This window comes from Gymnoscopelus braueri (genome assembly GCF_963280865.1).
Source record: "Gymnoscopelus braueri genome assembly, chromosome: 8".
Classification (NCBI taxonomy): Eukaryota; Metazoa; Chordata; class Actinopteri; order Myctophiformes; family Myctophidae; genus Gymnoscopelus; species Gymnoscopelus braueri.
The window spans coordinates 25,266,976-25,279,517 of NC_137609.1; the positions used below are offsets into that span (position 1 = coordinate 25,266,976).

Below are 12,542 nucleotides of genomic sequence, written 5' to 3' on the forward strand. Positions count from 1 at the left end.
ACACACAGCTTACATCTTTCAATGTATTAAAAAGACAAATTCAAATATAATAATAATAATAATAATAATAATAATAATAATAATAATAATAATAATAATAATAATAATAATAATAATAATGATACATACATACATTTTAGTACTCAAAGTCGCTTTACAAAACAGAAACAAAATAAAAACAACTTAATTAGGGAAAAAAACTAGATAAAAAAGTTAAAAACTATAGAAGTAAAGGTAAACAAAGGGGATCATATGACCTAAGGGCCAACTAAATAAAATAACAGCACACTAAGATCATAATATATAAGATTATGTTTGTTTCACACAGTCATGTATTGGTACTAAAGCTAAAATGTAACATTTTATCTTCAGCAACTGACTTGGTAGAAATAAGTAGGGAATGTGAGGGGTGTGACCTGGCTGCATTCTGACTTTGTGCAGAGCTTTCCCTTGATTGCTCTCCACCCTCCTTGCACCAGGTTTTTGTGCAAGCTCCATCGTTTTCGTAGTGTTCAGGAAAGAAAGACAAAGTGAGGGGGTTAGAGAGAGGGAGCACAAGGAGAAAAACTGAAAAAGAGAAGACAAAATCATTGGTGAGAGAGAACCAATGAAGAAACACGTTGCCCTGCGTTGAATGCGAAAGCCTGAGACTTGTATGACAGTGTCGTGTGCCAATTTTTGGCATGGGACACCGTCCTACGATGGAATAAGATTTGGCAATACTTATATCTCTAGGATGATCTGGAGAAGTCTGGGTTCATGGTTTTGGGCCTATACTGCAGCATAACACCAAGAACGGAACAAACAAGGGCAACTCTACCACTTATTGGAAAACATCCAAGACCCACTTGGACAAACCAAAATGTGAATAAGTTCAGTGGACTGATGAAACCAAATTAGAAATCATATTCAATGTAGATGAACGCCTTGTTTACAGATGATGACATGACATCTTAAAGAAAAGTTAATTATGTTAATCTCATCAGTTTGTAATGGCTACTTGAAATCATGTACGTAATGATGACCAGTGACCAGAGTTGGTATCCACAGTAAAATCCTGAGTGTTAATGTAACTCTAATCAGGGATAAATTAACACTCATGATTTTGTCGTGTAGCTATATGTAATGGCAGACGCCTTGTCTGCTTTTGCAGAGCCACTGACAACTTCAGAGTCTCTCAGAGACAACCACCCAACCTGCCCTTTCCCCAGGCGACGGTACAGGTCAAAAGGCAGACTGGGAGTCAAAGGATATTCCCAACACAAATGGCAAAGTTAATATGTGACCTACGGAGAGGGATGCCAGGGAAGATAAGCAAATAGTACAACCACGTGACCTGAGGGCTGAAAATATCTCGCCGTAAGCTACGGCAAGTCTGCTATTGCCCTTTTGACCTGACAGAGTGGATGTGATGGGGGAGTGTATGCAGAGAGCTGGTAGAGTTTGCTACAACTAGAGTGTGTGGTGGAGGTGACCCCATATTTCTAAAACATGGAAGAAAACAAATGCAAACCAAACAGGAAAGATGTACTACTGTTATCCATGATGGGTGTTCTCATTAATGTAATAGAGTACAAATGACAGCTTGTTTGCTCTGTCTTGCACACTGATAGCCCCGTTGAAGTAATCAGATTAGTTAGGCTAGGGTAGGCCCTTGCTAAACTGATCTGCTATCTAGAAGCCTCTTAGTGACAGCACTGGCAAAGATCACCTCAAAGCAAGGTCATACTTGGAAATACAACTGCTCCTACTATCGAATGAACCATCTTGCCCTATTGGCACAGGGGGGACTTAGTCAGCATTATTAAGCACTATTATGTGTAACCTAAACCTGGGCCTTAATCCTAAATCCAAGGCCAAAATAAAATTATTTTTTCGTTTCTTAGAAGGCTATATTAGTAACGTGGCAGATTATGTTTTTCACAATTGAGGTCAGGATTAAGGATAACGCCCACGTTTTTCACATTTGGTTTCACCTGTAGGGCCAAAGTTTACTAAGCCTTTGGCAGTAAGGTATTGAACATGGTGACCAATGAGAATATCTGGGCGTTGTTTTTTTCTTTAACCATGTAATCACTCAAATTTTGTGCTTATTAGTGTAGAAATATTTTATTGCTTTATCAAAAATTAGCTATTAATGGGTTATCTACATTACAACTCCTATCTCCGACGCTATAATGGGGGTTCTCTGCCTTTATACCAGCTCAGTGGTCTTGTGGGTAGAGAGTGTCCGCCCTGAGTTTGGGAGGTCGGGGTTTTATCCCTGGCCAAATCATACCAAAGACTATAAAAATGGGACCCAATGCCTCCCTGCTTGGCACTCATCATCAAGGGTTGAATCAGGCGTATGTCCTTGCGACATACTTGCATCATGTCCAGGGGTGTACTTGTACAACATGGCCGTGAGACGTACTTGTACAACATGCTGTACTTCTACATCAAGCCGCCTCACGCTACAGAAACAGGAGATAGGCTCCTGACATGGCTCAGCAAGGCTACTTACTTCTTCTTACTTTTTGACCCATAGACAACCCAAGGGATATGGAAATGAAGATAGGCAACGTGACCAATGATACTGTCTAAATAATTTTCCGAGAATATTTAGGTTATCAGTAAACACACATTTGATTGCTTAATCAATATAGCAAAGGGTTATCTACATTACAAGTGCCATCTCCAATGCTTGTTCTTTTTGCATCAGATTTGTTGTTTTAGCCACTTCGATTAGATGTACGTGTTATTCATGTCATGAGGATAACGTCTTTGCCGTCACAAAGCGATAAAATATGATAATGATTCATGGGGCCTGCCTAATATTACATTGGGGCCCACAGTTAATGGAGCACTTCACCGATTTTGCACGCAAATGGCATTTTAACGAAGTTGAGGACATAATAAACATGATTTTGGAGTGTGTTTTCTGTTTTCTTTACGTGATTTCTACATCCGTGACAAACATGGATCTCAGTTGTTCCTGGACTACAGCCCATGTTTCCTGTACTTCCCGTCAGACTGGCCCCTCCATAGATAAACGTAGATACCTTATTGGCCGCTGCTGTTCATTGGAGCGATGTGTCGTGATGCGACGATGCGTATGTTGTTGGGAGAGCCCTGCCTCCTAAACTTTTAAAATCATCAGAACTCGCTGAATTCTCAACCGAGTTTCGCGTGTTTTGGTTTATTACAAATGTCAGACATACTGTATAGTTATGTTATGACATAGGATACTTGTTTGAATACAAAATGTGGGTTTTCCTACAAACACCTTCTTTACATGGTGGTAACAGTATTGGTTATCTCTATACCACAGAGCTCTGACCACTCTGGTGCGTTGTCCGAATCAACTATTCAATGAATCAAAAACAAGGAGGGTCACATTCAGAAATTAAACGTCATTCCTTTTGTTTTGTTTTTCCAGGCTTCAGACTTCATCATTTAAATCTAACAGTGTTTGCTCACTTTTTAAAGAGAGGCAGTGACAGGTGATCATATCGTTAATGAAGGTGATGACAGACACCTCACACCTGAAAGATGTGAGTTGATGACTTAATAGGCATACTAAATCGCTGAACTTGAAGATGGAATAAATAAAACAAATAGTACATACATTCACATAGATCTAAATATATAGCACAAGTTCCAACAACCACTGTAGCTACCGAGGACATCAGGCTGCTACCGAAGGCCATTCATAAATCAGTATCCAACAGAACTGTTGGTTGGTAAACAAGGCATAGGATAATGAAAGACTCACGTGGAAGACAAACAAAGTTTCACTAGTAAAGACCACACCATCAAACATAATCGAGTTGGGTTGTATTTATTGAATCTGAAGAAAAAGGCATGGATTGATTGAGCAATAGAGGAATGGGGGGGGGGATGTGCGATGTTAACGATGTGAAGTTAGAGGGATGGCAGGCGAGTGGGATGAGGGGATGGAGGGTTGGGAAGATGTGATGAGGGGTGAGGTGGAGAAGGGCCAAGGAGCGAGTGGTGAGGTGATTAACATGGGGTGGAGAAGGAGCGAAGGGATCGAGGGTGATTTAGTGAGGATGGGGTGGAGGGGAAATGGGAGACGGGTGGCGTGATGGAGATGAGTAAGGGGTGATGGGACGAAGGTGATGTGACGACGAGGGTTGGTGCGGTCCAGGGGTGTTGGTCCAGGAGCGGGTGGTAGTTGGTGGTTCCGGGGGGGGAATGAACCCTGAGTAATTGGCTTTGGGGTCCGTAGAGCTGGGTGGCGCTGGTTTAGGCCTGAAGACCCCCATCAGGAACCTGAAGGAAAGGATGAGGAATGGTTAGTTGAGCACGCAAAGAAGAGTGGGGAGACTGGGGTGGTGGAGGGATGCGAGAAACGGATCGACTGACAAGTGACGGTGGTCATGGCTCATGTATAAATACAACCCTTGATTAGCTTGGTGGGAGGAGATAAGGGAGGAGTTGTTATCAAAGGGATCACAAGCAGGTGAGCTTGGGAGGAGTTGATATCAGCCAGATTGGAGGCGATTACATGGGGGAGGAGATTGTTATCTGGTGTTCTCTTCCCTCCTGAACTTACGTTGTACCAACTGCATATAGCATGGCCCATATCTATTATATATGTTTCCAAAATGTTATTTGAATGTGGAGCACAATTCTCTTGATTTCGCATTACAATTAATCAAACTAAAGGATGTATAAGCCATGCCATTATTACTAAAATGTAATTCACAAGAAAGGAGACATGTTACTCTCTTAATTCATGCCCATTGGGTATAGAGTTTTAAGGCTGTGTATCCAAAAGCATTCCTGTTGTAAAAGCAGTGTTTCATAGCTGCCACCTTTACAATTAAGCCACACTTTCTCAATGCCAACACATTTAAGGTACTCAGAAGTGGCGTGCAACAGCCCGTCTGATGCCTCTTCTGTGTTCATTAAGCCTGATTTTGAATAGTAATGTTATAAAACAGAAAAAGGTTTTAGCCTCAGGTAGGCTACTTACATATAAACAACTCAGGCATATTTCTTGGAGTGGAGTTATGGCAAGCTGCCCTACATAATATGTTGTGTGGCTCTGTGGCCAATGAGGCGTCTTTGTATTTACTGTATGTCCATAGGTCCTTCCAGCTGATGTCATTTACCTCCACAGTGATCAGCTGAGGGGCTGATCTGACTGGAACTACAGGAAACATTATGGGCTGTAATGTAGTCCAGGAGTAACTCAGATTCACATCTGTGATGGCACAGATGTGGAAATCACCTTCCAAATAAAATAAAATACATAAAAAACACAATTCAAATCGTTGATGTGGCCCTTTAAGCCCACTATCAAAATTGTTCATGTGCACTGATATGCAGTCGTAGATATCTTCAAAAACCAAAACTTTTCATTAGGATTACGAATCAAAATAGGTCAAATACCTCATAACAGTAGATATGTTTTAAGTGGTTAAGACTGTAAGGTAATGGTGCATTACTATACAGTAAAGGGGAATTTGTCCACACCTCAAAAATACAGAAGAAATGTTAATTGTAGACGTACTTCAAGTTTAAATAAAAAATTGCTCTTGAGTGTTCTGTGTGCGTGCACACACAAACACACACACACACACACACACACACACACACACACACACACACACACACACACACACACACACACACACACACACACACACACACACACACACACACACACACACATGGGAGGAGCACTGCGCATCATCTAGCATAAAAACATTTAAAAAAATGTTTAATGTCTTTGTCAGATGCACTGCAAGAGACCACTGTCACCTCAGATACTGTAATATGTCTTGTTACGGGTTGCTGGCTACTATAGGTGGCATTATAACTTTTTACTACATGCTGAAACTGACCTGGAGATGTTGGTGTGGATTGAGAACGTTTTTGCTATCAGAGATCTGGCAAGTGGATTTAAAGAAGTATGGACAATGGGCAGGTAAAGGAAGATTGAAATGTGTGTGTTTATGGGAAAAGTGTGCACGATTGTAGCTGGTTTCTACTCAAGTTATGGATTAATGGATGCAAAACAAAAGTCTTTAAAATGCTTCATGTTACTGTAGATTGAAGATGTAGAAATGACCGCAAATTCCTTAGCCACAGAGACTTAAATGGCATTACTCTGTCACATTATCAAAATAGTGGTTGTAACTCATGCCAGTTGATCAAAGTTGTGACAGGCAGTTCACATTCCTATTCAATAAATTATGTCCTTGATATCATTTGCTGTACACAGGAGGGGGATTTCTGTAAATGTGGAGCCACTTAGTCTTGCATTTTGTACTTGACTATAATCTTACATGTTCAGCAGCAATACTTGGAGGTTAGATCCCCAACACTGAGGTGACACAGTCTAAACTAAAGTACCTGCCCACCACTGCCAAGGCTAGGGGTTCAAATCAACGTGGCGCATCTGGCTTTATAAAGCGTCCACGAACACAATTGACCCGTGTTCGAGGCAAGGAAGCCCTTCAGGGAGGGTCATATTTGTCACTGCACGTACTCCTACAGGTGCTGGGGCGGCACCTGTCAACATGGAGTAATGGGCGGAGGCGTTATGTCCTCCCGGTAGGGGTTCCTCACTGGCCAGTGAGCCAGTATACAACAGCAGTGACAACAACACACAGTATATAGGCCTAGTGCACAGGGATGAATTCATTGTATCCAATAACTGGGGAGAAAAAGGGGTAAAAATGATTTAAACTGAAATTCTCTGTGTTGATACTATCTCATTTGTACAGTTGTAACAGGTGCTACCGCTGGGATCGGTAAAGCCTACGCCATTGAGGTGAGGGTCTGAGCTCCCTCTTCTAGAGGCGACTATAAAAATCAGATGACAGCCACATCTGAATATATGAATATATGAATTTGTTCACATAGTTCCAAACCCAAAACCTTCTAAACAAACACACACACACACACACACACACACACACACACACACACACACACACACACACACACACACACACACACACACACACACACACACACACACACACACACACACACACACACACACACACACACACACACACACACACACACACACACACACACACACACACACACACACATACACACACACACACACACACACACACACACACACACACACCTAGAGAGAGAGAGAAAGCGAAAGAGCTGAGAGAGAAAGTATTAATATTGAGCAGAATGATTGAAAGAGAGAGTTACGACACTTTGACCTCGCCGGGACGTGATCACGTGGTCCATCATGTATCGAATATGCTTTATATACACTGATGAATGGGGTTCAACAATGTATTCTCATTCCCAACCCGTCAAATACAATACCACGGCATAATATTTAGACGCCTGTGGTAGTACAATAAAGAAATACCACGCCGTCAAGGAAGTCTATGGGAGTGACATACTGTAACTCTCTCTCTCTCAATGGGATGTCGGACAGCAGACATGTAGCTATTTGTTATGACACAAGATTACAGATTTGAGATTTCAACTAATAAGATTCTTCATAAAGCATGAACGAAACTGTGTTTCTACATGTGATGTCACAGTTAGCCAGAAGAGGATTGGATGTCGTTTTGATAAGCAGATCAACGTATAAGCTTCACATGGTTGCTAAGGAGATTGGTAAGTAAAGAGAAGGTAATTGATGGGGAGTGTCATTTTCTCTCCTCTTTACATACAGTGGTTGGTGCAATGCGAGAACATATAACACATGTACCGTATGCTTTATCTGTTTCAGAGGTTAAATATGGGCGGAAAACCCAAATCATCCAGACAGATTTCACAGAGGGCCATGGTATCTACCCCGCTATAGCTGACGGACTTCAAGGCCTACAAATTGGAATCCTAGGTATATAACTTTTTTGAGAAACATTTTTGTATACCTTATTCCTCATTCCTATTGAGGTAATTCAGTTTTAGCTTCACCAAGCTGATGGTTATGATGAGTGCTCAGGGGGAAGGGGTTAGGGGTTCAGGGACACTTCGACACATATAGACTGGTGCCCGGGAGGTGAACCGGTGACCTTCTGATTGCCTGACAATCTCTCTATCTATGTTATGTGGTTTGAAAAGAGCTATAATCTAAAGATTATAACAATAATAACAATTTATACGTGACTTTCAGTTCGCCCAAGCACACTTTACAAATCCAGATGAGACTGTTCATACAGACAAAAGAACAGCAGCAACAATGAAATATACAGCTAAAAGAAAGAAAGGCATAATAAACAGGAATTGATATGGACTGGAGCAGACCTGGGGAGAGCGTTCCAGAAGTTAAAGGGGTATTTCACTTTAAAACACTTAAACAATCATTTACATTCAAATTAGGATTTTTGGGAAATTGTTTCACGACAAATAGATTTTTAATTTATTTCTGTAAAGACTTCCGTTGTGTCCCCATCACAGGTATGGGAGACCCTGAAGATGTACAGTACATAAGAGGTGAAATAATGTCTTATGAGAGGAAAGTTAACTCATTCACTGCCACAATTATTGCTGGCCGCGTTTGCCCACTGCCAGAGATTTTTCATCGAAAAAAAACAAAGTACTCAGGAGCCGAGATACAGAATTTTTAAGTTTTAAGTTAACAAGGAAGTGGATGGGAGTCTAGATCTTCGAAAAATCATATCTCCTTGGTCTTTGGGTCAAATTTGAAAAAAAATAAATAAAAAAAATTAAAAATAAAATAAAATAAAATTAAGTTTTTTACGTCAGTGGCAGCATTGGTAAACGGGAATAATTACGTTTATTACGTCAGTGGCAGGGAATAGAGGCGATTCTTTTTAAATTAACAAAACACATTGTTCAGCTGGACACAATCTTCCACACACACATATTCCCCAGATGTATATACAGAGTGCCTCTCCTTACAGGCAGAGTTTAACAGAAATGTGACTGAAATCCAAATACACTTTTAGAACTTGGGGACAAGGCTAATAGATTACCAGCATGTCAATCGTTGCAGACATCATCATCTCACCAAAGTTTGACCAGCCTCAGGCTTAACGATTGACCCTAAGAAAATGTATCAACAGTTTAAAGATTTTTACAAATCATTTTATAGTCCTGAAAACACAGTTAATTCTTCACGTTTGGATAATTTATTTAATTTCACTTAATATCCCTACTGCTCACCCTGACTTTGTTGCTGACCTGGAAAGAGACATTACTGTTGAGGAACTCACATGCAATCTGGTAAATGTCCCAAAGGGTGCTTTTTTCTGGTTCTTAAAAAGGATAAGGACCCTCTGCTCTGTGCCTTGTATAGTCCCATTAGCCTGCTGAATGTGGATTCTTACTTATTTGTAAAATCTCTTAAGTTAGACATTTAAAATGAAAAAAAATATCAAAGAATGCATGCATTAGATGGACAATATCAGTCATCAGAAGCAGGAACGCGTGTTTTCATTTAGTCTAACAGTTAACATGGAGTTTGAAGTTCAATGGGCTTATATAGGAGGTGTTTGATCAAATTTATATCAAATATCTAAATATTGAATCAAGCAACTTAAAAACTGTCTGGGGTGCACACAAAAGCCAGATTAGACATGAAAATTACCTCAAAAATGTTTTAAAGTGAAATACCCTTTTAAGCCCTGTCGCCTAGTCAGTGAGTATAGGTGTAGGGATGAAAAAGATTTCATTGGTAGTGAAGCGCCAAGCCATGGAGAGATAGACTTTAGATATTATAGACCTTAGAATGGTCATCAACATTGATCAATGTTATTTAATTAAGTTACGTTGTCTCTCTTTTTTTAAACTCATACACAGTTAACAATGTGGGAATGATATATGCTGACCACTTTGCATATTTCCTTGACATACCCCATCCCGAACAGGTAGGATTCAATGCAATTTTATCAATAATATCTGTCTCTGAAATATTATTCATTAATAGCCTATCAAGAATTATGCAAATGTGACATACCATTCTAGTTTGTAAGCTGTCTCTCATGACTCTAGAAAATCACTCAGCTGATCAACTGTAACACGCTGTCTGTCTCCCAGGTAAGTATGTTTACTTGTGCAAGTGTATCGAGTATGACAGTGTGTTTATTTGACTGTGTGATGTGTTTGGGTGCATGGTTCTTCTGTACCTAACAATCATGCTTCTGTTCATGATAAAGATGATAATGCCATTGTCGTTACTTCTTAGATGACAAGATTGGTTCTCCCGGGAATGGTTGAAAGGTACTGTCATATTGTTTACAGTGAATGTGATAATGTATGAATGGTTGAAAGTTTCCGTGATGGTCTACCGTGTTTACAAAGAATGTGACATTGTACTGTACGAAAAAGCAACCTGGGTGTGTGTTCATTATTCTCCCTCTCCCTTCTTGTTCCTAGAGGTACAGGGCTGATAATAAATATTTCCTCTGAGACAGGAACCCGGCCACAGCCTTTGCTGTCTCTTTATTCTGCCTCTAAGGTACTGACCAATCAAAATTGGATTTACACACTCAAATACTGTACACGGTGAACTAATCACATAAAAACAAGTCACCCTTCAGTGTAACTTGACTGTGAAAGCCTTTCATCTTTTCATCAGGTTTTCGTTACACATCTCTCGCAGAGTCTGCATTCAGAGTACAAGTCTAAGGGGGTTACTGTTCAGGTAATTTACCTTGCTGCACCTTGTCCTGATTCTAATTCTACGTTCAAAAGTCAAATGATTTATGTCACAGCAATCCCTTGGAGTATAGTATATTGCATAGAGAGAACCTGCTTGGTAATTTGACCAACAATGCAACAAGAAAGCTCAACATGAAGTTCTGGCAACTAAGGACAGTGTATTAGATCTGTACTCTTGTCAGCCCCTCATAAAACAATATTTAAATGTCTTCTTTAGCTTCCTTTGGCATCTGTGAGTGTGTTTGTACATTGAGATGTTGACTTATTTATTTGTCTCAAAGGTCAAATAAGCCTTCCTGATATTGGGGATAAACAATGACCTCACAAACAGATATACAATTAGTGCAATATCACTTGTACCGATAACTCATTTGGGTGGCTATAGTTGAAACACTTCAAAGCCTTTTTTTTATCAGTTTGATTATTAACAGAACTTGCTTGTGTCATGATGGAACCAAGCTGTACAACTAAACAATTGATATCAGGCCTGTTGTCATGGCATCTTGACTCTATGATATTCAGATGGTCAGAACATACAGTATCATAAGACAAAAGGTATTCAATCTAATAACAATATAAGGCATAATTCCACCATAATTCTTCCCCACATCCTTGCATTTGACTCCTTTTGTAAGGAGATTTTAATGTTTCTACTTTCTAGATTTAGAAAATATACTGTTTATTCTCAACATACAGTATTGCTCTCACTGCCATAAAGAGAAGTCCTGAACGTACTCTGTGTTTTTGCCCAAGTAGAAAGGATTAAGACACAATGTAATGAATGTCCTCACACTGTTTTCCTGCAGTGTGTATGTCCCGTAGTGGTGTCTAGCAACATGACTAGAAACCTCCCGTCCAATCTCCTCATCAAGACTGCTCCGGACTTTGCCCGTGAGGCCTTGAACACTGTGGGCTACTCCAGCTATACATCTGGCTGTCTCTCTCATACTCTTCAGGTCAGCGGGACACCTGCCAGACACACATATTTTCTGGCGTCTCTATTTTGGCCATGTCTTTATAGGCACTTTTTATATACTTAGTCAAACAGATCAGAGTTGCAGGGCTTGGTGCGTTCTTTTTCAATCTACACCAAACTCTTCGGCAAAAATAGCTGATCTACTGTACAACCTCACATCAACACATTGCAGCGCGATACGTTGTGAGCTTGTAGAAAAGCTTGTAGACCAGTAGATGTTTGGGTGATGTTTCCCCAGAATATGGATGCTGGGGTTCAAGTGGTTAAAATAAATTTAGTTTAAAAAGATATTTAAAAAATGTCACCCGTTTTCAAAAACATTTATAACATGTCAAACATTTTCTAAATAGATAAAATAGCATATCTACCAGCTCTGATGTGAGCTCATAGATCTACAATTTTTGCCTTGTGAACGACAAAGTATAAAATAGTGTTAAATTATCAATTATCTTTATGTCTCCTTCTTATCACCCTACAGCACTTTGCTCTGTCAATATTATTGCCGGACTGGATTCGTCTTTCGTCCTTCTTTGTCAGAAAACTAAATAACATTAGACAAGAATCCATGGTGGGTGATAATGCTGCAAAAAAGGAGGACAAAACTTTGGAGGAACAGCTGCACACAGATTGCAAGATGCCAGGTTACTGATGTGTAACACCGGATAATGTAATAACACTGGATAATGTAATACGTTTAGAGAACGATTAACAGCTAGACTTTTATGTGTGTGGAGAAATTACAGCTAGAATTCGCCCTGAAGACCGCTTTTGGTCAAAACATGTTGGTGAATTAAATAAAGACGTATTTTTCAACCTCGAGTGCCCGGATCTCCCATTTTTGTATCTGATGTTTTATCCTGTCTGATCCAGGAGCAACGTTTACTATTTAAACTCTGTTGACTTCCCTGGTTGCTTCGTTCTCTCTAGAGTTATTGTATAT

The 12,542-nt window shown here is 40.0% G+C and overlaps 1 protein-coding gene across 1 annotated transcript; it reads left to right on the forward strand.

The window, feature by feature from the left end:
* Positions 1 to 3,911: 3,911 nt before the first annotated feature.
* Positions 3,912 to 12,251, forward strand: hsd20b2 (hydroxysteroid (20-beta) dehydrogenase 2; the record flags this gene model as incomplete). The annotated part of the gene is made up of 12 exons (XM_080435997.1): positions 3,912 to 3,993; positions 5,819 to 5,938; positions 6,741 to 6,787; positions 7,539 to 7,614; positions 7,730 to 7,840; positions 9,766 to 9,833; positions 9,958 to 10,002; positions 10,151 to 10,185; positions 10,342 to 10,423; positions 10,544 to 10,609; positions 11,433 to 11,582; positions 12,081 to 12,251. The coding sequence occupies 12 exons, from the start codon at positions 3,912 to 3,914 to the stop codon at positions 12,249 to 12,251; spliced, it is 1,053 nt and encodes a 350-aa protein (XP_080292123.1).
* Positions 12,252 to 12,542: the final 291 nt, after the last annotated feature.